Genomic DNA, 27,784 nt, shown 5'->3' on the forward strand with positions numbered 1-27,784 from the left:
TTATTGCAACAACAATGCCGTAAACCAATAAATCTTAAGGATCACATAAATCTTGGCGCTAACTGAGACGGCGACTGCAGCGCCAGCAACATCAACATCAGCAGCAGCAGCAACGTCCGCAAAACAGAGCAACTTCCACTCACAACTTGCCACAAGTCGCAGGGAATCATTGACCAATTGGCCAAAACTGATATACCCTAATAACCGAAACGCACACACAATTAGCTTGGCCACTCAGGAAGTAAAAGTTCAGAGGGGTGATCACTGCCCATTGGCCTAAAAGGTGAGGGATACTAATGAAATGGTACAGGTGCAAATATTTCGTGTCTGGTATGGTTAAGTGGAGGTAAATTTATTTGGGAGAAAGATAATTTTTATGATATATGAAGTTTTATAATATGCATAATAAAAGGTGTTAAAAAATTATCTTTTTAAATAGCCATCACAGGTGATGAAAAAACTGTGATGAAAATAAAAAAATACATGATGAAAACAGTGCTACTTAATGTTTCGCCAAAAAATAAGACCCCTTACTGATCCGAAACTATTAATTAATAAATGACAAAAAAAAAGTAAGTAAGTAAAAAAACCATCAATCATAAAAACCTTCGGCTTCGATTTTTGAGGGATAACTAAAGCTTCCATTCAATTATAATATTATTATTTACATCCTTTATTGCTTAATTATTCGTTGATTTTATATTATAATATTTAGTTTATTTTTATAGAAAGAAAAACTGGATAGTTGTGAGGACTTTAAAGGTTTAATGCGATTTTTCTATTATACAATAATGCAGATTCATAATTTTCGATGGAAAGTAATTCTGTAGGTGCAATTTATAGCTGGAACTTTCCAACTTTATTTGTATCCTGCGTAATGCACTACTTGCAAATATTCACTTCAAAATTGTTAAAAGAAAAATGATCTTTACCCAAAATTTTATTTGTATAACTAATGCTTTATCCGAACTTTTCCCGTGGTGTTTCTCAGTAAAATTTCTCCGAATTGCCCTTAATTTTTGAAGCAGTTTCTAACGCTCAAAGGCACATAATGGATCTGAGCTACCCCGTCTCTCTGAAGGATATAAACAATAATTTGGTTCACTTGATCAAACGGCGGGAGTTGCTATTGACAGCTGCAAAACCTTGACGTGGCTGCCTGGCTGGTGGTGCGTGATTTGAGCGGTGCGATGTGGATGTGGATGTGGCTATGGATGTGGATGTGGTGCAGTGGTGCACTCCTGCGGTGCCCGGCTTTGTGGTCTTCTAATGTGTTAATAGGAACCATCGGTGGCTGTGGATTCCGCGACTGCGGCTGCGTTTGCGACTGCGACTCTGGGGGAGATTGCTCAATTGTTTTTGCTTTTTAGAAAGGCCTCTGGTGTAGGCTAATTTTTTTGCCCCGCTCGCGAGTATTGGATTTAATTTAATTTTTGTGCTTTTCATGCTTCGTTAACATATTTTGCTTATAAGGATTTCCCGCGAGCAGCAAAAAGAAATCACAACTGATCAGTGAACATGCCGCCAGGCAGCATTTGTTGCTGCTGCGGCTTCATTGTTGCTGCAGGTGCATGTTGCCCCAACAATGCCATAAATTGTGACATTGGTTTTTGCCCACCCCCTCTCGTCCGGCACTCTGAATGCCCCCCCCTATAAATATATATATCCCCCAGCTCTGAGATCTGGTGACCAACAGCAAAAACTTAAACCTGGCTAATTCTTTTTTGTAGTCCAGAGCACTGCAGGGGCAAAAAAGCTTAGAACGAGTTTTGGCATTTACGACTCACTCACTCTGGGATCTGCAGCCACCCACCCCCTCTACCGGTCCTCAAAGAACCCCTTCCTATCCCCACCCATGCCACCAGCAGACCCCCATCCAAAATGCGGCAGTAGCCAACTGCCACCGCCGCTTTTTTCTGTTCTCGTTGTTGTCGCTTGCCGCTTGCCGCATTATGTTGCTGCTTAATTGGTTATAAATTAATTAAACGTCGATTAATAATCCGGCTTCTTGTCAGTTAAAGCCGCCGTCGTCGCCGTCGACGGTTGGTTAGTTGTAGGTTCTGGGCTTGGGAACAAGAACGCTTTAGTGGTAGCAGCAGAACACTGAGAAGAGTTTAGTATAAATTGGAAATAAATAATTTAATTTGAATTTAAAACATATAAACTACTTTTAGAAAATTAAAGGGAATTCCTGTGTGTGATTGGTAGCCAAAGTAAGTTTTATGATAAGATAGTTAAGATCCAAAAAAAATATAATTGAATTAATTTAGTTTGAATTTTAATCATTATTACAATGTTATAAAATAATAAAACGAAGCAAAATGATTTTTAGCGAACTTATATATATGTTTGAAGCTAGAATATACGCAGCTAAGTATTAATAAGATGGAGGATTTAATGGAACTTAATGAAGTATACTTAATTTACTGACTTATTAACAATACACATTTTTTAAGCATTAAGTTTTTAAGCCCTTGATGATAACATACATATTTATAATATATAAGATTTTGTAGATCCTTAAACCTGTAAATATATATTGGAATGATTATACTCAAAAGATAATGAATGAAAAATGATTTTTTTTATGTTTTACTTTTTATTTTAATTTTATAGTTAATAGATAAAAATGGTAAAATAACTTTGAGTCTACCGATTTATGTAATATTCCCTATTTTAGGGTCTCGATTGATATGGTGACTCACTATATCTTTATTATATTCTATTCACCAGATAGTTTTCTCTCTGCAGCGGCAACAATAACCATGGGCAGTGTCCAAGTACCAGCTTAGGTCTCACACACACTCGTGTGATGAGTTGGCAATAATGAACTTGTTGTTGTCGCTGGCTTGAACTTTGTGTAGAAGCCAGAACGGCAGCAACAGCAGCAACAACAGCAGCAACAACTTGAGCCACAGCAGCAACATCAGCAAGCACAGCAGCAACAAGAACTCATTAATGGGACTAGACACCGCGTTGGACCCGGAATATCGGAGTATCTGAGTATCTGGCTATCCGAGTATCTCAGTATCGATGACCATTTGGGCGTTTGGGTTCAGCAACTGCTGTCAGCCGCTTGTCAAACGTTTCTTTTGCTCTTTGGCAACGGGCGAACAAAATGAACAAAAAGGTTATGGGTTAACAGCTGAAGGGAAATATGAGAATTTCCAGCTACCAATTCAATAATTGGAAAAACATCGATGCCATAACTGAAATGTTTGCTCTGAGTGCGCCAACAAATTAAAATAAATTAATTATTCAGTGAAAAGTTGAACACGAACATGGGGCGCACTCACTGCAGGCTGCACTAATAGATGAATTGTAAATGAGTCGTTTAAGGAACCAGGGCAGATGATGAAATGGACGATGAATTCGTTTGTCAGACAATTTGTACAGAATCTTGTTGAACTAATTGAAGGCCAAATGAGTATCGAAAGGGGAGGGGCAGAAAAACATTGCGTGAAGATGAAGGTGTGACTAAGGTATTTGCCGAGAAAATGGACAATCATATAAAGCGGGACTAAGTAAGTAGCTGTAGATAAAGAAGCTTTATTGGAAAAAGTGCGTTACGCATAATGGTTTTAAAGTATTTTTACCGGTATCTTTCGTCCCGCATTACTTTTACTTATTTTCTTGTGCCAATCAACATTAATGGTTTGATATGGCCAATTAAATACATTTTTGTAATATCTTATTTGATTTTATTGGATTCGTTGGTTCGCTTTAAAATGAACAGCTTAACAACTCGTTTGGTATTTTATATGTAGTATCAAATATTTAATGATTCAAATTTTAATAACAGATTTGCTTGTTTTTATGTTTAATTGACTGGTTCAATTTTTTTTATTTTATTCAATACGGTTACAGCTAAATATAAATAAAATGATTTTAGAATTTGTTTAGAAAAACAATCTACTCGTAAAGAAAATATTTTTTAATACAGAACACTTACTACATAATAGACATTTATTTTTAATTTGTATAGAGAGTTGCCATTGACTTTAATTCAAACTAAAAATCAGGGCATTCTATGTACGAACTTCCATCTTTTGTTAGCCTTTTCCAAGGGTTTTTGACATCTGCCCTTTATAATTCCACCTGTTGTTCGACTCTCACTATCTGGCTGGCCTTCCCATTTGCGTTCCCCCTCAAATCTGGGCACTTCACCCAGTTTTCCTCCACAAACTTGGCATTCCCTTCTGTTCTGGCATCTCCATCACCTGAGGCTGCTGAACACTCTAATCTGACAGGTATTTGATTTGATTTACCAAATAGAGAGGGACGGCGAGAGGCCTGCTAGAGGGAGAGAGAATGTAAATATTTACACCCTATTGTTGCCCGGTGCTCTGTGTATTTCGTATTTGTAGTTCATTTCAGCACTTCACCACCACATCCACATCCACTCGAGGCGACATCCAAGTGATGCCTTTTGTTGATCGAGTGCTTGCCACGCACTTCACTCTCTCCGTCTCTGTCTTTGGCAGTGGTGCCGTCTCTTTCGCGCCCATATCCATGGTAGCGGACTTCGGTGAAGTGCTACAGATATTCCAATGCTACTTTACCGTTCACGAAAAGTGTTTCTCAAATGTCTTTCCTTTATTTTTCGGGGTTTCTGTTTTTTTTCGACCATTTGCTGGGCAGTGGCGATTAAATCGCGGTCCAACCCCGAAGAAGGCCACCGAAGATTTGGGCACTGAGAAAAAGCGGAAGTGCCTTGGAGTTATATTAATCGAACCCCTGGTCTGCACTAAAAAAGTATGGTTCTTTATAAAAAGTTATTTTGAAAAATAAGCTTTAACTGTGATTCGTTGAATAAAGGATAAGTATCCATATACTTTCTGGTAATATAGTTTTTAACCTTTCTATATGAGTATAGGTTTTTTTGGTAACTAAAAGAATAGAATCTATACTCTAACAACCAAGATTTTTTTTATTATTATTCCTATATTTGTTACCTCTGCTTATAAAATATAAAATTGACTAATCTCCATTAATTTCACTAAGATAATCACTAAAAAATGTAACTAGAAATTTACTTAAACCCTTTAATTTTTTTTAAAAGATATATAGTCATTATAATTTGTATCTTGTTTGGTTTATTTTCATTAGCAAATATAATTAGTTGCAACTTAAAAATATTTCAAAGTTCAAAAAGACGTAATACTTATGTGGAAAAGACTGTATCCTTTAACAACTCTATGTTGGCTAATCATTGCTTTGTTGGTTAATACACCGGCTACTCATTCCTTTAAAATCAATATAATCATTTTTAACTCCCATTTCTCTTTGTGCACCTCCGAAAATCTCCATTTCCCCCTGTTGCGAAGTATCTTTTGTGTGGGCAAGTCAAGTGCCGAATGCCCGAATGCTCTTCAACTCATTGTTAACCCATAGACGGGTCGCGTAATGATCCAGAAAACGTCGGCGGCAAAGGCTTCTTTCTCACGTTTAGCGCCTGGGCCTAGGCAATGGCCAAAAACAATTCCAGGCCAGGCTAACAAGTGACGGCCATTCGGCCAACACACAGATGCAAACGCACACCATCTCCAGCTGGGAAAAACACGAGCTGTAAAACGTCAAAATATACGAGCACAGAGCGATTTAAACTGTCAACGTGGCCGTAAACATTGTCAGTGGTAAGTCGGATTTTCGGGGTGGCAGGGGCGAAAGGGGCCTCTGGCCAAAACTGGAACCATGGAGATACTCGGCTACTTGTTGCCTCAAATTTGCTTATGAGCAGGCCAAAACAACCGGCCAGGCGGACTCCACTCTGCAGTCCAAGTAGAAGTCGAAGTCTGTGGCCCGGTCTAATGTGGCTCGTAAATCCTGGCCAAAACGGCCAAACAGGCAGTGGGGTTTGCTAGCCCCGTTTTTGGCCCGGCCTGATGGATGTTGTGATGCGGCTGGGGCGGCACTTGGCCAGATTTACGCCCCACAATTAACGTTCTAATCGGCTCAATTTGTTTGGTGTGCCGGGGAGTGGGGAAAGGGGAGCTGGAGCGCAAGGCAGGCAGATAATCAGCCAAAACAACCTACAAGTCAATTGAAAGTGTCAACCTGTTGATAATGCTGGCGACGATGGGGAAATCTTACAATTAATTCCAGAGTGTGCATACAATTAGTAGAACAGCCTCTTTGATTTCGGCCGAAATTAGCAAATTAGTAGGTAGTATTCATTAGGTCCTTGTAATTAATATCTACTTTGGTGCGAAATGTGACTAATTGGCACAATAATGACAGAACTGAACTTGTCAATGCTGCCATGCTGCAATTTTTCAGAACACATCTTTCCTGTTTTAGAATTATTTGGATTAAACTTCAAGCCAGTGCTGCCAGCAGACATCTATAAAACAGGGCAGATCAACCCAAAAAAAGGTTGTACAAGAAAAGCACAACAAAAAGTAAAACAGGACAAAAAAGAAGACAAAAGTATATTCTATTAAGTGTTTACTTATACCATAAATTTCGTATACCATATAAATGGATTGAACACCTAATTAAATTATGCAATAATCGTGTGTTCCTAACTCATCTTCTTCGCTTAAGCATTTAACCATGTTAAAATATTTATACATATGCGGAATAATATTGAAATAAGTAAATACGAAAAATTTCCGGACAAGATGTTTAAAATTTTTTAGGATAACGGACAAATTGGCAGCACTGCAGTGCAATAACAAACTTACGCTGTAAAATAAGTGTAATGGGTATGGTCATGTTCTGACTATACAGCGTTTCTACATTTGTCTTACTTTCAAATGTAAGATACACGTTTTTAGTGGCGCCAATTTGATATGAAGCGTAAAAGTTTGGTAAGCTGTAGTCTTTATTAGGTTGAGCTTTCGATTTCTTCCGAACAGAGGGCGTCGTAATATTCTCGTTTAGACCGACTTAGACCGAAGACTAATTTAAGTTTTATGTTAATTCAACGTTACTTAGCCTTAACAGAAGCTTAACTTAGAAAATAGGCTCAGACCAGGATTATATCTTTACCAAGATTTTGTAGTAGGATAAGTCACTTTCTATAAGTATAATTAGATGTAACTCTGATATGGATATGGATATGTAGGTATTACTCTACTGTGTTAATGTATATAAACTATTATTTGAATTAGCGTCTAAATGTATCTCTAAAATGCAACTCTGCCAAAATGTTAAGTATCGATGTTGATCGCAGCCAACTTCAAGTAATAAATTGCGAATAAAATGCGAATTTGAATATAATAAAAACTATTTAGTTAAGTGACAGTTCATCCTACTATAATCCTTTGCAATTTTTGAAAACCGGCGATACCTCAGAAAAACACTTTTCAATCATACCTAAAATAAAACGGCAAAACTAATCCCTTCTTGCCAAATTCTTAAACACTCAATTTCGGTAACAGACCTCTAACAGCGAAGCCCAATTCTCCACTAATTTCTCGACTGGCCCTTTGTGAACTCATTGCCGTTAAACAAATAAAAATAAACTAAGCGTAAATACTTAAGAAGAGAACAAATGCCACGAGTGGAGTTAGTCCTTTGTCCCGAGCCCAAAGAAGCCCCTTGACCTTTCGCAGGGCTCTGTTCCTCTGGCGGATTTTCCCTATTTTGGCCTACCAAAAGCATTTTGGGTGGGTGATAAACTTTAAATTGTCCAATGCTACGTGCCCCGCATGCGGAGTTCATAAATCCAAGCGCTAAATGTAAACATCAACAGTTGCCCGGCTCCACTAAAAGCAGCAAAAACAAGGCAAAGCACCAACAAGGATGGCAAAAACTTGCAAAGTTCAAACACAAACTAATGCAGCAGCAAAAGCAGGAACAAAAGCCACGCGACCCTCGCCCTCCGCCCTTCTACCACCCCCCCAGCCACCCGCTTTTCACCCACTCTCTCTCCTTTTGACCAAGCCACTTTCACCGTTGTTATTGTTGCCATTCTCGCACTGGTTATTGTTGTTGCTGGTGTGCTTAATACGCGATATCCAAATGTGTGTGTGGGTGCACAGAGAAAAACATAAACTAAGTTGTTGGGACATTTTTTGAATCCTTAGATATATTCAATATTTTTGAATGTCAAAATCTATAATTGGAAATTTGAGTAAACTTCAAATGTTTTCGTAAAAGGGTCGTATTATTTTTATTGTACATTAAAAATGTACTAAATGTATTATTATTTAAAGCAGTGGCGTAGACAGAAATTATTTTAAGGGGGGCTTACAAACATTTATTTTATTAAATTTTTATAAATACATATGATTTCATTGTAGAAAGGCTCTACCTATTTATTTGGACTAAAAAACTGTAAACACATTTCCAATTTTTTACTATATTCCTAATTACAAATTATCTCGTTAATAAAATTTGTCAGTAGGGCTTAAACCCCCAAAAACTAATTTACAATATTTTTTTTAATTTTTTTACATGAAAATATATTTTTTTACTTATTTTCCATCGAATATCAGTGATTACTTTTCACATTTCCAGAAAAAATCTGTTGTAAATCGCAAATTTTTTTTTTCAAATTTTAATACTGACTTGTAATTTTTCCCAGTGCATGTGCGATGTGTGAGTGTAGGTGTTGACCGTTTGGGTTGTTGGCTAGAAGCAGCATGCTCCTTTGGCAAGTCCAGCCATGGAAGCCGAGTAAAATAAAATAAACTTGAGTTTTGTTTTCGTTTGTCGTATAAGCAATGGCTTAAAGCTTTGCCCGGCTTTCGCCCCCCTCTCATCCTTAACCCAAACGCATTTGGCCAGTGGTAATGACCTCCCAGCACACATACTTACACACAGGCACACACAAGGGATTGTTGCACTTGCCAAGGGTTAAGTTTCGATAATTATGGATGCAAAAGTGGAGCACAAAAACGAAACTGGAAGTGTACAACAATCCACAGAGCAGTGAATGTGTGGCATGCCACACTTAAAGTTGTTTACCTTTTTTCAGCCTGTGCATATTCTCAATTGAGTCGAAATTTAATTGGTTTACTAAAATAAAAGTCAAGCCACTTTAGGAAGAGGGGAAAGGTATTTATTTAAACTTGCATATGTTTAAAACATTTTAAGAAGTAGATGTAAATTGCATACCCCCAGAGAGTTTACAAGTTTTGGGATAAAAAACCAAACAGCTTCTTAAAATATATTTATTTTTGGTTTCTTAGATTTTATAGTTTTTATAATTTTATAAAAGAAATTATTTAAAAATGTTTCAATCCTCAAGCACTTATTTATCATTTTTTAAAGTATTTCCTACGCCATAATTTCTAAATCAATGAAAGTCGGTTTGGTAATATGATAATATATAACTTAAATTATTCTCTAAGACTGCTTAAATTGAATTCAAGCAAAAAGGAATTTATTGCAACGGAAATGACGTATTGGAAAGCTAGCTTCCATTCCTATTATGACCATTTCGCATTTAATCGCCTATCGAAGTGAAAATAAGCACTATCTTATCTTCACACTGGATTGGTTAGATGAGTCCCATTTCTAAAGTGGCCAATTCAATGAATTACGACTTTATCTGATCTATAGATGGCCAGACAATTTAATCTACGAGTGCTTTAAATCAAGTTGAACAACTTGTTTTGTTTATACAAATCTAGTTAATATTGATTAATTAGGTGGGTGCTAAACATTTTCTGCAGCAACAGCTAAACTGGTTGTTTAAGCAGAAACACACAGAAATTATTACTGTTCTTTATTGTAAATTTTAATTACATTTTTAGTTCCAAGGAAATTATGAAATCAATTTTTTTTACACGAATAACATTTTACACATTTGTGAACTTTGGAATGTTCAGCCGTGTTAATTAAACTCCTTTCTACATAGTTTCAATACCTTATAAATTTTAAGCAGCCCTTTCGGTTGGGTTTCCCCTTATTTCATTGTTTTTCTAATTGACTGCTGACCCAGAATGTAAAACACTATACATATATATTTCATTTGTCTTGGATTGCAATTGAATAATCTAGCTAACAGGTGTCCTCTCCCCTGATAGTGTCTTCATTTTATGGTTATGTCTGCGATTGGGTTCGGGGAACTCCATTTGGAATTCCCCTTAGGCAAACAAATCCAAGGACTCCGAGGTGAAAGGAAATCTCCGCCTAATTTAGACAGTATTTACAGTAAATATGCAAACAGACCGCTAAATTGGCATATAGCAAACAAAAATCGAAGTAACAAAAGCGAGGTGGTGATGGGCTGGAAAAACAAAGGCAAGGACACACGTGTAAATTGAGTACACTTGAACCTGAAGTTGATTGTTGCTGCTATTGGCTGTTGGTTCTATTGTCACTTGGCAAACATAAATGATCAAATATTGTACAAGACGACAAAAATGATTGGCAAACTTTGGAGGGCAAAAAACGCAGTAAGTCCATTTAAATATTTCGGAAATGGACATTTTAAGTTTAACAATAATAGTTAGTTTAAAGATTTTAAAATTTTATTTGATATAACTGATATATTATTTATTTAATATTATATTTATTATATTTTCAAATGATGTCATGCATTTTAACTTGATTTCTAATGAATAATATATTTATTTATTTAGCTAAAGTATTTCAAACAATATTTTATATTAAATATGCGTTATATTTATCCCTACTATTATATTTTTTAGCAGTGTAAAAAAAGAGTGTGGGATTTTGCAATACTTCCTAGTACAAATAGATAATCTTATCATGGCAACTCGATTCCTTCTTATTTAATTAATTGAAAGGCAAATATAGCCAAGAAGAGGATTCGGTTTATTTCTTAACCTATCAGTCGATATCTTAAATCAAAACATTAAATGTTGTTGTATTTTTTAAGCAGCGATATCATAAGTATCACTCGTTATAAACGAAAACTAAGAACGAATATATGCTTGGAGCACTCTATATTACACCTTTATAGAGTCTCATTTGGTTGTCCTATGTAAACAAATATTTTACGAAACGACGGAAATTGGCAAGCTTAAGAGGGTTTTCAAAAATTGGGACCATTCCTCGGACCAATAGATAATCTTATCTTAACGTTTCCCTCTTATTAAATTAATTGAAAGGCAAATACCCAAGAAGAGGATTACGGGTTTGGCCTATCAGCCGCCTGTTTGAAGGCGAACCGCTTATCATTTGCACTGGGTCGGCATGGAGTATACGAATACCTGTTGTTGCAGTTGCTGGCGTCGCGTCGCATGTTGCTGCCCGCCGGCAACATGTTGCTCGCGTGCTCGGTCGGCTTTTTCAGTTACTTGGCACTCGTTCTCGGGTCGCCTTCGCCAATGCCATTCGATTCGCTGGCCGACTGGCGCCGCTTCTTCTGCCTTTCAGCTGGGGCCGTTCAGTACGCTTCTGTCACCCGCCCGGCCAACAACACGGCGCGCTTGCTCCGCTCAGGTCCGCTCCACCTCGATCCCGATCTCGACTTCGCTCTGTACCGCTCGTCGTACCGCTGCAGTTGTCATTCGAAAGTGTCTCGCTCGGCGGCTCCAGACCAAGTAATCAACCGAATTAAGACCAAAAGCAGTTCGAAAAATGTATAAATAAACAATGGAGAAAAACCGGCTCTTGATTTTGCACAGGGCGACGATCTCGCACGCAAGATCGCCACCGCGAGGCGAGGGGCTCGTCCGACTGCATTCTTGCATCACGTGCAGCCCGCGACACGCCCCCTCAAACGCCCCCCTAGCCGCTTTCAAGGCGAAATTCGCACAGAGAAAAAATTTCGAGATCGGTGAATTTTTTGTTTCGATTTAGGCGGTTTTAAAAGCGAATATTGCTCGAATATTGCATCAAAATAGTACAAATATATTTAGACTTATTAATTTTCTTAAATTATATTTGTTAAGATTCTCTCGCACTGCAAACTTTAATCATTTTCAAAAGTTTTAAAAATGTAGTTTTGATAAAGATTGGAGTCTGTAAAAATTTTAAGAAGTAGGAGACTACTAAATATTTTCAATTTTTTTTTAGTTTGTATGATGTCTTTTAAACTTAACCAAACCCTAACTTTTTTATAATATATTCAAATTCAAAGACAATTTTTTTTACTTTAAAATTAGGATTTAATTTTATTTTTTTAAAAATCTATTTTTTTTTTAAGTCTCTTTGTTACCGAATTTTTTATTCTTTAACTCCTTATTTTTTCTCTGTGTTGTTTATTAAATTCTCCTTTGAAAAGGCGCAAATCTACAGTTCTTTGTGCAGGGTGTTTTATTCTTCCTCCTCCGTTAAGTGTTTTGTTTTCGTTGCTCAATTGAGCGGCCTCATAGCCCCATGAAAACAGCTGCAGAACCCTCACTTTTGCATATAAGAAAGAACAGGCGCGAATTGGCGGTGATATCAATCGAAAGAGGTGCAATAGCTCGAGTATTGCCCGCAGTTATAGCGATTGCAACTTACTAATTAAAAGTGCAAAACTATGCACATGTTAATATTTGCATATAAAGTCATTTCCTATATATCCTCGTTCTTTTTTTTGCTTTATGCAATCCTAATAAATTCCAGCAAAAACCTTTCGCTGAGCCCACATTTCTCGTTGCTTTCATCTGTCAAAAAACCCTGACCTGTACCAATTCTCATATTTTTCTTCAATCATTTTGAACGTCAACAAATGCCGAGAAATCGTTGAGAGGCCTTTTGAAAAGTGTTTGCTTTTTGTTTATTTGCGTATCGTTTATTTATAGGCATTAAATGCATCTGTCGGAGGACTGTGAATGCGCAATATTTATTTGTATTTACTTATTGCAATAAAAACATAAACGGCCACAAAACATAATCAAAAGCATAAACAATTTACCTTGTCAAATGGATGAAAATCAACATCGATTTGGACCAGTTTTTCTCTGTTAATTTGCTCTTGTGTTTCTCACTTTTCATGCAAATTGGGGGAGAAGAAAAAGAGGAGCAGTACGGACATACCAATAATGACAGTGCTTTTACAGATTTTCTGCGATGATTGAATGCATTTTTTACTCAAAACATAATATTTCATTAAAAATAAACATGTTTATATTAGAAAAACCTTTGTTATGGCTACACAGGGGAAAAATTGGTGATAAAAAGTATTCTAAAAAGGAAATATAGGTAAAAAAGCAGTAAGCACAACAAAAAAAGTAAAAAGTTTAAAATAAACCATTTTCTTTATAATTAACCTAGCCAGACGGTACCTAAATTGGGTTGTTGACCTTGCGTACCCACTTATTATGTTTATTTTCATGTTAATTGTCATGTTAATTTGTTAAGACTCTGGGTTTTCTAAGATTCTCACACTTAATTAGTTTTTGGATCGGAGGTATACATGTGAATATTTTAATAGGACTTATTTTTTAATTAAATTAATTTCTTCATAAATACTTTTTAAAACATTTAGACCGCCAAATATTAGTGTTACTATACTTAAAGCTCTAAAATAGCATTTGTTTTAGCACGTTTTTTCTATCATTTTTTGATTTATTTACTTACATCCTAATAATAACAAAGGTTTGTTAATTAATTAGATTCTGTTGTAATTATGCAGTTTGAAAAACCTTTGACCCAATTATGTTCAATTAAAAAGAACTTGTCCCACTGTTTTGCTTTGACAAAACCCACACAATGTTTTCGCAAACTATACTTTGACCTGTCCACGCCACATTTGCAACGATAATTGGGAAATAAAAGCACCCATTGGTGGAACAAAATATTAGAAGGAACCCCAAGTCAAACAGAAAGAATCCCACTCAAAATAAAAACAAGACAACCTCTGACGCTTTGCTTTCGCTTTTCTATTCATCGCAGACATCCGAGTATTTTTAGATCAATTTTTTGTTTCGGTTGGTCGTGATTTTTTTTGCGCTTTATTTTGCAGCTTTTATTTGTCAGCAGAGATTTTCTTTTACTGCGACTTGATCGGGCCATAAACAAGAAAATACGAGTGTATCAAACTATAAAAACAGCTGAAGCCTATAATTTGCCAATTGCATTTGCATTTTATAATTGTCATGATTTTGTGTTGTATTTTTCCATTGATGTATGATTTATTAATTTATTTTTTCAGCCAAACCAGTTACAAGCACTTAAGTGCACAATTGCATTGCAAAAAAAAGCAGCAGAAAGAGAGAGAACGTGAAAAATGCATCAATTTTGGAACTGGAACTGGAGATGGGCTCTGCTGATTTTCTCGGGTGAGTATATTATAGAAATGTGAACCGATTTGGGTTTATCTTGTAGCCAAAATCTGACTCGATATCTCGGAATTCCCCTCAAGAAAAGTTGCACGAAAAATTTATGAAATGCCAATTTCACTTACGTTCAACTTTATTACCCCTGACGCACATTTGCAACTTTGTTGCAACTGACTGGCTGGCGCTCCTGCTGCTGGCCAAGAGTCTCAGATTGCCTTTTAGCTTTCAGCTTGAGCACTATTTCAATGTTTCTGTTTGTTTGTTTATTTGTCTCTCGCCCAACCACCCACTCTGCCCCTTCTGCTCTCGAATTTCCAGCCCTGCTGCTCGTTTCGCTGGCCAACTCGGAGGAATGCGGCCAGGAGGAGTTCGCCAAGTGCTCCGAACCACTTGATATGCTGCATTTATCGTCGAACTTCTCGATTGGACCGGCCAAGAAGGAGGAACTGGACAAACTTTGTCAGTAAGTGGCTCCACGAACGAAATTCCCCCGTCGATCTGTTGCCAAATCCCAATCGCAATCTGCTCAGCACAAGAAATATATATTTTCGTATGATCGATTTGGCGATTTTGCCTATCAAATGTCTTTCTATAGAGTGGTATTAGCTGGTGAAGTTCCAGAATTAGAAACTTAGGGAAATCTGTTTTTTTGAATTTATGAGAAAAAGAATCCTTTTTTTAACTAAGTGCTAAATAAATCATTTAACCAAAGACTTGCTAAATTTAATAATTCACAAAACAAGTAGGTATTACTAATTAAAAAAATATTTTTTTATGAATTTACGAAAAAGTTGATTTATAGTTGAATGCGACATTTTAAATGTTTTAAACGTACTTATACATTTAATAAATCCGTAATTAATCAGAATAAGTCAACTTATAATTGAATGCCTCATAAAACATTAGGCCAACGATTTTGTAATATTTTTTTAAATCGCATACAATGGGCTTAACAATTCAATTACATTTTTCACTTCCACTTTAACATTGAAAAATCGAATATTTCCAGTGAGCTGCGCAAGGGAGTGAGGTGCATCCAGAGCTTCACCCGCCGTTGCATGGATCTGCAGCAGAGGAACCAGTTCAACAAGCTCTACCACGGAACCAACCAGTTCATCAGGGATCTGTGCATCAAGGGGGCGTTCCAGGAAGCGTACCTGAGGCACGCTCCCTGCTCCCAAAAGGCCAAGACCGAGTTCGAGGTGTGTGGCAATCGCTACAAGGACACCATGGTGTTCCTGAAGCCAAACAAGAATCAGGAGAACTCCGAGAATGGGACCTTCAATGAAAACATAAAGACCATTTGCTGGTGAGTAAAAGAAATCGCAATAAAACAGAAATAATATCTAGGAACATAGCTTGAAAATGCAATTAAGCCCAGTACCATGGCAAATATATCTTAAAACTTATCTTATGCATAAGAAAACAAACCAATAAAAATCGTAGAGAGTATTTTATAGTTGTTGAAAAGGAAAAGAATTAGGTATAGTTCAGAAAGTTTTTCAACCATCTTGTTGACTCTTTGTAAAATTAAAAAAGCTAAATAAATTACCCTAATCAATTAATAAAAGAATTTATTGTTTTAAACAGAAGGTTATTAATATGTCCTGTTATGTCCTGTTCTGTGCCCTAATACCAGTGATTCTTTTCTATTTAATTCATTATCTGCCTTTATTATTATTTATCTATTATTATATTATACTTATTTTAGCTCCATCAGTGAACTTGTGGACTGCTCGGAGGATGCTGCACGTAAGGTGTGCGGCAATGAGGCGGCTGAGTTCACTCGTGAACTGGTGGACAAGTATGCCAACAGCCTGACCAAGGTAAAACCAAACCGAATCTCTAACTTAACAGATTGTAATTACCTGTATCTTGCAGATCTACTGCGAGGACTTCACCCGACATCCGGGTCACTGTCGGAACGGCGAGGAAAACAGCTCCCATCGGGCGGGTCTGAGCAGCTTAAGCCTTCTCCTCACAGGGACACTAATCACACTGCTGGTCAGCAGAGGCAACAGATAGATGGCAGAGCTACAGCTAAGTGCAAATATCTAGAACCAGTCCTTACCAAGTCGAAAATATGCACTGCAAGAGAGGAGATGAAAATGTAGTTAAGGTTTCCCCCATCATCACACCGAAAGAATTCCACACGCTGTTGCATACGTTTTGGCAGTCAATTTAGGCCACAAAAACCCTGATCCCCGAGAGATCGAAGGAGTAAGTTAAGTGCGTTATGTATACCAGTATGCATATATATATATATAGTTATATATATATAGAACAGTGTCAGGCAAAGCTAAGATCGTATATATATATACGGATATGTATGTTACTATATAAAGGATATAGGCTAGCTAGTTAGAATCAGTGTTGAGTGTGGCAGGCAGGTTAGTTGTTGTTGGCCTTACTTTCCAATCGATCGTGCAATACTAGAGTTTCGTTGAGTTTGTTCGAGTTGTCCAGGCTTTAAGTGTAGGCATATTTTAGAGATACAATACCCCTAAGTTTCACAAAACGTTGTTAGCTGAAGTTCTAGAGCGCCCCTCACCACCACCTCCGTTTTCCGGATTATATTTGCAAGTCCCATCCCATTATATTTGCAAAAATCACACCCTTAGGCGCACAAGGAAGTAATCCCCAGTGGATTTGTTCACATATCGGCAATAACTTTACGTAAACTGAAAGTGCATTTCTATGAATGAGGAATTTTAAATTATTTATTAACTTATTTAGTGGATAGCGTATATTTATTTCACTGTAAATACCTTTAATACTATTCAAATTGGGAAGTATACATATAAAGTAAATATTAGTTTAACTTAAAATTACACACAAACACACACACACACCTACTTACAAAAAACTGTGAATATATATTATGATTAAAGAGTAACATTTATTTTAAGTAAAACACACACATGCATATGCAAGGAAAAACAATAAAAAATGAGAAAATAAATTAACGCAAAAAAAGTGTGAGACGAGTGGCGAAATAAAAGAGAAAACGAACGGGAAAGGAGGTTGGGAAAGTTTTGGAAGCCGAAACCTGGTATACCCTGCGATTCGGAATAGCTAAAATTGGTGTAAGCAATTTTCACAATTTTGACTAAGAAAAAGAAAGATGTTGTGAAATATTACAGATGGATTATTACCTATAGTTCTTCCTTATTCGAATTGCACAACAAAATTTTAATTGGTTATCTGCAATTATGTTTTACATATTATACTCTTAATATCCGATTATTCTGGGAAAATTCAGATTCCGATTCTGGAAAAAGAAACCGGGAAAGATTTTGTTTATGAACCCAAATTTCAAGCGAATGGTGTTGACTCTTCAAAAACATAGCCAAAGGTAACTACTAAGCTTTCGAATCTATTTTCTAAATAATTGTAGAATTTAGTAAGCGAAAGGAAAGGCCTCACAAAACTTATAACTTATTCAGACTTAAGTAGTTTCCAAGATATAGCAGTCATGGGTACATCGAGCTATCTAACAAATTATATTTAATCTATATTGACTACTAAAGTTTTAACTTAACTGACGACTAAGTTTAGTACAATACCCACAGATAGGGAGAGTATAGAGTGCCGTGCCAAAAATGCTTTTTACTGCAGGATAAAACGGAGCGCAGCCAAAAAGTATGCAACGCTCCCGTCCGGCGCCCAAAAGTATGCTGCGCAAATATGCCAGCTCCGGTCGCAGTTTACCAGTGGGCTGAGAAGGGGTTACGGAAGGGGTTACCAGCCAGAAGGGCTCGCCACCATGGCGATAGGGGGGCTCCAGAGGGGAGGTGACCCGCTACACTGGGGCTGGCCATAATTTATGTTTATGTGGTGCGTTCATTAGACTAGCGGCGGCGACGACGCCGACAACGGTTGACTTCTCGCCTGGCAGCTAATTTATAAGGTCGGCACATGGCTCAAGGACATAGGTGGGGCTAAGGGGGGCAATAATTACAGTTATCGCACTTGGCCAGCGGCTGAGTTTGCATTTGACACTCGCAATCACAGTCGTACATTGATTTCACCTGGATTTGCCAATGAAATCTGAATGATTAACTGGTTGAGTGTGTTCAAGCTGCTTGGCAATATCAAAAATAGTCATCTCATAAGCCGATAGAATACCTGATTGAACGTAACCAGTTTGGTTTTGAAGTCTTGCCTTTAGAGACCTTTACCCTTTAGCTAAAACGATTCTATGCTGACAAGAATTATTTTATATTTTATTTTTCGTTCAGCCTGGCCAAATTGCTTTTCCATTTTTATTACAAATTTGCATTGCATAAATATCAAGTTGAGCTTAGACCTTCTCATCCTTTTGAAATTTAATTTCGCAATAGATTATTTGCCTTTGAACTTAAAAATATTTCCCTCCGTTGGCATCCATTTCGGTTTCAATAAAAATTCATTGACATCTCCGGCAATCAGATCTCGGAATTGCATTTTATAAGAGACGATGACGATGTGAGGCCTTTTTGGACTCTGGGCCAAGTGCTTAACCAATCAATAACCGAGTTAAGAGGGGAAGTGAGTGACTGAGCTGGGAGCCAGGTATCTCGATTGCAGCTCAAATATTTACGTTTCCATTTAGAGTGGGCGGGGTATACAGGGGGGGCCGGTGTGGATTGGATGGGGTCATTTTCAGCTTCATTTGTTGTGCAAATAGGCGAAATGCATTGCCATCGAGCACCTCACTCAGTATTAATTTGAAGTCATATTTTGTATCTTTAGAGCGATTTCCTTTGGCCATTTGATTGCTTTCAGGCCACGTTTTTTTAGGTTCTTAATTAATTGAAAATATCTTTGGGGAGCTGCAATTGCAGCATTCGGAGTGGCAGGATGGCAAACAAATTGACAGCCAGTTGCAGTCTGCATTCATACGGGAAGTGTCGAGTGGCCCTTTAGTTTTCCGCTTATCATGGCACTCCCTTATCCAGCTTTCATTCACTTACCACCCACCCACATATCATACCATCCTGCCATCCCCATGGGAATCCCAATCCCGGCAGCTCTTTCACTCATGTTTAATCCTCTTTAAGCGGCAACAGAACGATTACATTTTGATTTTTTTTTTGTTGTTTTCTATTTTTCCCTGCTTTTGTTGCATCCTTTTGGCCGTTCGCTTTGCTTTTATTTACCCATTTCCGCTGCGACTAATCTGCAATTATGTTTTACATAAAAATCCTATCGCATCGCATGCAACAACGGAGTGCGAATGAAAAGTTTTCAACAACTTTGTCGAGGCTTGATTGTTTTACCCGCTGCGATAGTCGGGAAATACAAATATTAAACAACAGCATCAGCAGAGACAACGTGGCGTATTAACGACGGCTGCTTTGCTTGGGACCACGCTGCGTATGCGTATTAAATTCTCCATTTACATCAAATCACAGCGGAAAGAAAACACAAAGAACCAGAGATAATTGTATTCTCAATAGGTACTGAAATATAAAACTATTAACAAATGAGTGTTACAAGCAGACGATTTTTCATTAAAATAATCACACAGATGGGAACGGTTTTTTTAAATGAAAAGATACGTTGAATTATTTAAATAAAGCAAAAAAATACATATCGCCAATAAAATAATAAACTCACATTATTTTTATACAAACCATTTAATCAGGTTTTAATACAAAAAGCGCATTGCACAAAAATCAAAAAAAACAAGAAAGGATGTTAGCTTCGGCAAGCCGAAGCTTATATACCCTTGCAGCTATAATTATTAAATTTAAAAACACAAAAAATGATATTCCCAATAGTATAAGATAATATGTCAAAAAACACCGAAGCTATAATTTGTTTCATATTATTTTCCTACCAATTTTCCGATCGTTCCTATGGCAGCTATATGATATAGTCGTCCGATTTTGATAAAATTTAATTCGAAATTCAGAACTAATTAAAAAATGTTATTTCCAAGCGTTGGAGGTTATATGTTGAAAAACACCGAAGCTATAATTTTTTTCATATTATTTTTCCACAAATTTTCCGATCGTTCCTATGGCAGCTATATGATATAGTCGTCCGATTTCGATAAAATTTAATTCAAAATTCAAAATTATTTAAAAATTGTTATTTCCAAGCTTAGGAGTTTATATGCTAAAAAACACCAAAGATATAATTTTTTTTCATTTTTTTGTCCGATTATTCCTATGGGAGCTATAAGATATAGTTGTCCGATCCGGCTGGTTCCGACTTATATACTACCTGCAAAAGATATAAGACTTTTGGGAAAGTTTCAGCCCGATAGCTTTAAAACTGAGAGACTAGTTTGCGTAGAAACGGACGGACAGACGGACAGACGGACAGACGGACAGACGGACATGGCTAGATCGACTCGTCTAGTCATGCTGATAAAGAATATATATACTTTATGGGGTCGGAAACGTCTCCTTCACTGCGTTGCAAACTTCTGACTGAAATCAATATACCCTCTGCAAGGGTATAAAAACAGGGGAAGATTTATTGAAATATTCCCAAGTAAAACTCTTTACTTAAAAAAAAACACAAAATACCTGTAAATACATAGAAAACATATTTCATATGCGTTTTTGTATTTATTAATTAATTATAAAACTTAATGCATCAGAGTCCCATTATCCAGCAGCTCAGCCACACAATTAATAAAATCACTTTAATTAAAATGAGTGAATCAAAATTCAAACAAACGTATTACCTGATTATTACGCCCTATTGGGCTGAGCTAAAATCACAATAATTCTATGGCTATGAAACTATAAACAGGGCTGAGATCAAACTCAAGTTGAGCTCCGCTACTGCCGTTTTGACCATACTGCTAGGCTACTGGGAATATTTAATGGCCATAGTCAAGCTCAAGAGCTCCGAATGAAAATCGGAAGCCATCTTCTTCGAATTCTAAGCATTTAGAAGCATTTACGTTTTGTTGCTCCCACATCATATTCACTTTGAGTTATTTTCGTTTCCATTTCGATTGCAAGTCACTTGGAGAGATTAAATGGCCAACTTGCCCCCAGAATCTCCATGGCCAACCCTTTCCCCTCCCTTCCTTTTCGGCCAGGACATCCTGATGGCCATAAATGCGCTTGTGGTTGATAGGTGGTGCAGGTGGGTGGATGGATGGATGTGGATGTGGATGTGAATGAGGGGGTTGGGTGTTTGGATGGTTGGCCAGCCCTGTCAGCTGTTGGCCAGCTGGCTCCGGCTACGAATGCATTTCGTACATGATAATCATGTTGGCTGCTCCAAGTTGCAACTTGCAACTGCAGCATGCATTGCATTTGCAATTCCTGCCATACAGCCGTACAACCATGGCCATTGGCCGATGGTCGATGGGCCTGCCCGTCTAGCAAAGGCCTGCTGTGGCTTGTCGTGGTGTGGTTTATGGCAACATCTTGTCCAATTTATTACCACTTTCATTTGGTAGCATAATAGGCAATGCACTTGCACGCACACACAAATGCACACTGGAAGAAATCAAAGAATTTCAAATAAGAAGTAGATACTACGATGAAACTTGTCAATAACTAGCTTTTAAGGTGTCACAAAATATGTACACCCCCTTTCAAAATGTTTTATCCTGACTAACTAGTCAGCAAGTGGGTATTATTCATTAAATCCTTGAAAAAAAGTTATTTCCCAGTATAAGTAGAAGTTATACTAATCATTCAACCATTTGTGAGGTTCTCCAATAGCTTCTTAAAATGAAATGTGTTAAATTTTATTGACCCCTTTCTGCTGAACTTTTACATTAAGCTTTTTAAAAATATTAAACTTTCTAACTTTAATATAGTAACCAAATAAAAATTCTTTATAAAACGCGTTCAGTTTTAAAAGCCAACGTTATTTGCAACATAATTCGTTTCCTTTGCTTTCTTCAATGTAAAATATTAATCAAATTTTTCGGTTCATAGTTTACTCACAAATTTTTTCCCGTGCACCGAACGCACTTGTGGCAAATGCTGCCAGCCTGGCTGCATACACATAACACATATCTATAACACGTAGCACTCAAAAATACTCAAACATTGAAATTGGAGCTCTAGTTTTTTGGTTCTCGTCTCGTTTCTGCTTCATCAGTTACATGCTTTGAATAATTCAAGCGTATTTAGGCCTTGCCATGGAAAATGTTTTCCGCATCGAACAGGCGGATTCAGTCTGTCCCGAAAGTTATTAAATTATTTTAAAATCAACACAAAGGCAGATATTTTCTTCTTTATTTTTTGTGTGAAAGCTTACCACTTTAAAGGAATTGTTGAGAACTGCAATTATAGCATATTAAGCCAGCTGGATTAGCATAATTCAGCGGCTCTGAGTTCAGCAGCCTCTTTGCTGCTCTTTGGCCAACACTGCGTATACGCTACTCTGCCACATTACGTATACGCAATGCTTGACGCCAGCCATTTGTGCTGCATATCCCCAGGCGCCGCTGAGGCTGTGGTGCCTGTTAAAAAACAAAACTCAAGTGTTGAATGGCAACCAAAAAGCGACACCCTCCCCCCCCGCACACTCCGCTGCCCCCTTTGTGTCTTTTGTGGCCTTTCGCTGTTTGTCAACAGCAGCAAACACTGCGAGTACTGCCAACACTTGAGGGGCGTGTCAGGCGTGTAGGCGCTTTTTAATTGCACTGAAAACAAAACGCTAAACACTTGTTGGCCGCCCGGATGGCTGGCTGCCTTCCAGCTAGTTGTCGCGTGGCAAATGCCGGGGTGTCATCCAGAACTCTCCAAACAGAAAGAAGCCCTGCCGCCGCCTGCAGCAGCAATTTGTGTTGCAGTTGCTGATGTTGCTGCTGATGTTGCTGTTGCCAATGTTGCTGCCGCTTTGATTGTGCACCATAACTGCGAGGCAGCATCGCCATTGTGTGTCGCCTTTTTCCCTGGCATCGCTGAAGTTTCGCTTTGATCGCATTGTAAAATTTTGCGACAGTTTTAGATTGTAATGGGCTCCATGGGAGAAATGAGAATAAGAACGACTCTCAATTGAATCGGAGACTGCGAGTCAAACTTGGTAATAACAGCACAGTAAACAAATTGATAAGGAGTTGAATGGAATCAGAAAATATGCAACTGCTGAAGTACCAATCAACTTTCATAAATAAAATCCTTATGGTAAAGTTCGGGACAACCAAATATTTCCAAAGGCCTCTAAAGGCAGTTATTTTTAAGCCAAGAAACTTTGGCCGATTTGAGACTTTTTATAAAATATTTCGCAATTAAATTTAAGTTTAAAAAACCATCATTAAATCAAAGATCTGGATACTATTAAGGAAAGTCCTTAAAAGAAAACCTTCGAAGCTAACAAAGATTTATGAATTTATGATTTATTAATAATATGGAACAGTTTGGTTTACTTTTAAAAATTAACTTCACTTGTAAAAAAAACACATTTAAAATTATAAAAAAAAAACGCAAAGGCTATCAAATCTATGATTTTAAAAAATATTTTCAGAAGCTATCTTTGCATCTACTGTTGAAAATCAATTATTTTTAATAAATACTTAGGTATCTGTTATTGACCCGTATTTAATGTTTAATATATTAATTAATAACATTTGCAAGTACAAAATCAGATTCCATTATATTTTTTAGCACGCTAAATCACAATGAAAAATATATTTTCAAAGTCAAACAATTAAACGATTTTACATAAATTCCATTACCAACATTGAAAGCAATCTTTTATTTGCCATTTGTAATAGTGTTTATGCCACTCGGAGGCGTTTGATTGACCAGCTCAAATGATTGCCACATTTAATTACCCCGTTCGATCAGATAATGTAGTTAATTTTCAATTTTACTTTTTCGAACAAGCAATTTCCCACGCAGTTCGATTTATTGTGCGCTTCATTGGGACAACATGTTTAATTAACGAGCACAACGAAGGCGACTTTGTCACTGGCGCTCGGTGAAATTTCTGACTCTCTGGTGACATTTGAAAAGTTTAAAATAATATAATTTTCGACGCTATATGGCAAACTAACAAGTTCGACCCGGCAGCCCAGGGATGGGATGGTATGGGAGATGGTATGGTATGGTATGGGGGATGGGATGGGTTGTATATGCTCGCAGATGGGGGGGAGTGTTTTTCGGGAGTTTGTCTTAGCTAACTTTTCAACCCGGGAAAGGAGAAACTTTCCCGGCTGCACTGTTGCACACACCCACACGAGATCTATTGTAAAATATGTAAGAAAGTTTCCTTAGCTGCGTTTTTGGAAAAGCCAGCAGCGCAGCGCAGCATCGACGTTGTCTTTGGGGAAATTAAACATTTCTATTTGAAAACTTTGCCGTGTGTGTGTGGGGGCGGGGTGCTTGGATTTTCCTAAGGTTCAAGAGCAACAGTTGCCTTTTGAACTGTTTCGGGTCGGTCACACTTTGGCATTTCGTTAGTTCCGGTTCCCCTTTTGTTCCACCAACAATTGCGGAAGTCATAATTTTTGCGCTGGCCAAGTTTTTCGGGTTTTTTTGACAAATTTAGCAGCAAATTGCAGGCGAAACTTTAGTGCTGACTGGTGGAATGGTGTAATAGTGTAATAGTGTAATGGAATGGGCTTGGGTTTTGGGATCTAAATGTCAAGCGGCTTGCTGTCATAGGTGTTGCATATTTAATGCGCCGACGCCGATGGCAACAGCAGAAACAAGGGAGCATCTGAGGCCCCAGCACAGCGATTGCGATTCAGACAAGTGCACCCAGAGTGCATGCAAATATTTTTGCCAACGATTGTTTTGCCGGTTCCCTCGATTCCGAATGGCCAGCTCTGACTGTGGATTTTTCACAACATCCGGAAAAAATCGGGTCAGGGAAAGGGGTGCAAGGACATTCGCCCACTACACGCCCCTCGTTGTTGTCAACGGTTTGAGTAATTGTCGATGGTGTGAAAATTGGCAACGATGCCATCCAGCTGAAAAAGGATTTACTGGGTTATGTATGAAGCCAAAGGCTGATTGAGATGAAGGAGCAGCTGGATCGAGCTGCAAATGACCATCAATGGATGTCTATGGCATCAGCGATGCTGCCAAAACTAAAATAATCATTGATCCAACGAAAATCAAAATCAGAAAATGTTTATTTATTTATTTATTTATTCTCAGGCTAAAAGGCAATTGAGAAATTACCTATAGCCTATACTTTTCATTTACTGTGTTTATGCTATGCCTATTTCATGAAATCAATTCATGAAATGGGCAAATTCGTGTGTGCATAAACACCTTTTCATGAATTCGATAACACACGAAAGTTGACTATGAATTCAGTCCCAATTTACGAAATGCTGAGGCACAACCTACTTCACAGCCTACTTCTCTATAGAGCTCTATATAAAATTCAAAGATTTGACAGCTTTACTAATATCATTTCATGAATTTGTCTGTGTTGTATAAACAGGGGCTATTTTAATTTCATGTATTGGAGAATGCATGAAATTCATAGCATAAACATAGTATAAGTAGCTATAGCTACTGTGGCCCTTAAGCTACGTTTGTTATATACAATTTACATTTTTACATATAGACTATGTCTAGGTTTTAAATTACATGGTATAACTTTATTGCCTTTAAGAAATTCATGGAAGCTATGATATTGGGGGTGTTGGGGGTAAGGAGTTCTGACGGGTTTGAAGGTAGGAATTTGTTTCTTTCTGATAGAAAGAGAGGACATTCTAGGAGGAATGTGCTTGATGGTGATCGATGTGTTGCAGCGCTCACATTGCGGTGCTGCTTGTTTGTTTATTATGTGTTCGTGCGTGAGCTTGGAGTGACCCAGCCTTAGTCTTGAAAACTTAATCAAGTCTTGGCGATTAATATCGTTTGCTTTAATGTTGTAATTTTTTAAAGATAGTTTGTTGGGGTTTATAAGTTTATAGTGGTCTGAAGTATTTTCCCATAGAGATGCGAATTGTTTTTTTGAATTTCTGTTTGATAAATAATTGTGTGTCCTTGTAGTTGTAATTGTTTTCGTAGAGGTGTGGAAATAAGTGAGCTTCCTTGGCAGCTGCGTCAGCTGTGTCGTTTCCAGTTATGTTTGTGTGTCCTGGGATCCACAATAATTTTATGTACGACTGATGGCTGTTGAGAATATCTCTGATTCGAGCGGTGTAGAAGGATTGGTTGCTATTGTGGCTATTGATTGCAGTGACGATAGTGAGTCCGAGCAAATCACGAATCTCTTCTTTTGTGATACAGCGTAATCACACGCTGCATAAATAGCTGCCACTTCTGCGGTGAAGATAGAGCTATGTGCTGGTAGGAGTGCTGTTTTAATGATGCGTGTGTCCGTAGTGATGCTATAAGATACTCGTGCCCAGATTTGGATCCATCTGTGTATATGAATGCGTAGTTATTGTAGAGTTCTTTAAGGGAGAGGAATTTTGTTTGGAAAACAGTTGTAGGAGTGTTCGATTTAGTTGTGTAATGTAGTGTTAAGTCTATTTTATCTTCTGAGAAGGACCATGGTGGATGTTTCTGTTTCCTTAATTTAACTGAAGTGCAGTTTATTCCATTTTCGAGAACGAATTCTGACGCTTTATGTAGGATTGAAGGTATTCTGGGTGTTCTTTTGGCGTTCTTTATCTTTTGGAGGACGGTTTGAAGTGGCGTATTTTTGGCGAATGAGAAAACCTTACAAATCCGCGCAGTGGTCAGCTCAATTCTAATCTCGATAGGTGTAATATCGGATTCAATCAGAAGGTTATTGATTGGAGTTGTGCGTGGTGCTCCAAAAGCAAGTCTTAAAGCTGCATGGTAGATAGTTTTGAGTTTTCTTAGACAAGAGAGAGGGCAATTCCCATAAAATGGGAGACAGTAGTCAATCTTGGACATAACAAGAGCGTTTATTGTATTTATTAAAGATCTGGTGTCGCAGTTGTATCTACGATTGCCTAACCATTTAATTATGTTGAGTCTTTTTGATAGTTCTACTGCCAGAGTGTCCTATGTGATCTTTCCACCTGTATCTACTTGATATGGTAAGGCCAAGGATTTTAAGGGAATTAGCTTGGTTAAGAGGGTATGCTTGTGATGTGATTGTAAAATTACACCTATGTTTCCGGCAGATATGCAGATGTTTGCATTTTTGCACAGAGAGTTTCGCTCCTGAGTAGTCACACCAGCTTAATATGTCTGTGAATAGGCTGTTTATAGACATTGTGTTTACATTTTTATTAATTTTCTTCAGTATAGTGAAGTCGTCTGCTAGGAAAAGAATTTGAATCCCTTATGGATTTCAATGGTGCGGCATAGTTTGTTGTACGATATTAAAAAGAGAATTACGGACAGTGGTGAACCTTGAGGGATCCCATTGTACAGTGGTCTGTCTTCAGAAAAAGTGTTGCTTCACTTGACTTTTATCTTGCGATTGGTTAGGAAGTTTTTTACGTAATTCAACAATTTTGGTCCGATTCTCCATCTCTGTAACTCGTCTATTATTGCGTGAATTCCTATTTTGTCGTAAGCTTTTTCGAAGTCGAGACTAATAATTGAAATGTGGCTTCTGGTTGATAGGGCTGCGGTAGTCTGGTAGTCTAACAGAGTTAGGCATTCAGATACGGACATGCCCTTTCGAAAACCGAGCTGTCGACTATCGAGGAGTTTGCAGTTTAATGCAAGCCACCAGAGTCGGTTTGCTATGATTTTGTCTAGCACCTTCGAAAGACAAGGGTTGAGCGATATGGG

The 27,784-nt window shown here is 37.6% G+C and overlaps 1 protein-coding gene across 3 annotated transcripts; it reads left to right on the top strand.

Annotated features, from left to right (window-relative positions):
• The first annotated feature begins 11,277 nt into the window (after positions 1-11,277).
• Positions 11,278-16,192, top strand: LOC119562276. 3 transcript variants are annotated; one of them, XM_037875451.1, is made up of 6 exons: positions 11,278-11,364; positions 14,006-14,132; positions 14,451-14,595; positions 15,142-15,441; positions 15,844-15,958; positions 16,014-16,192. In XM_037875451.1, exons 2-6 carry the CDS (start codon positions 14,081-14,083, stop codon positions 16,155-16,157), a joined length of 756 nt encoding a protein of 251 aa, XP_037731379.1. In that variant the 5' UTR covers positions 11,278-11,364; positions 14,006-14,080; the 3' UTR covers positions 16,158-16,192. The 3 variants fall into 3 exon arrangements, with proteins under 3 accessions (XP_037731379.1, XP_037731377.1, XP_037731378.1); XM_037875449.1 differs by having other exon boundaries at positions 11,309-11,465; XM_037875450.1 differs by having other exon boundaries at positions 11,320-11,504.
• Positions 16,193-27,784: the final 11,592 nt, after the last annotated feature.

Source organism: Drosophila subpulchrella, unplaced genomic scaffold, assembly GCF_014743375.2.
Source record: "Drosophila subpulchrella strain 33 F10 #4 breed RU33 unplaced genomic scaffold, RU_Dsub_v1.1 Primary Assembly Seq415, whole genome shotgun sequence".
Lineage (NCBI taxonomy): Eukaryota > Metazoa > Arthropoda > Insecta > Diptera > Drosophilidae > Drosophila > Drosophila subpulchrella.

Excerpts from the sequence above, each read along its gene's own strand:
- LOC119562276 (XM_037875451.1), top strand. The coding sequence starts at position 14,081 with ATGCATCAATTTTGGAACTGGAACTGGAGATGGGCTCTGCTGATTTTC. Across the intron at positions 14,133-14,450 it reads GGCTCTGCTGATTTTCTCGG|CCCTGCTGCTCGTTTCGCTG; the intron begins GTGAGTATATTA and ends TCGAATTTCCAG. Across the intron at positions 14,596-15,141 it reads GAACTGGACAAACTTTGTCA|TGAGCTGCGCAAGGGAGTGA; the intron begins GTAAGTGGCTCC and ends GAATATTTCCAG.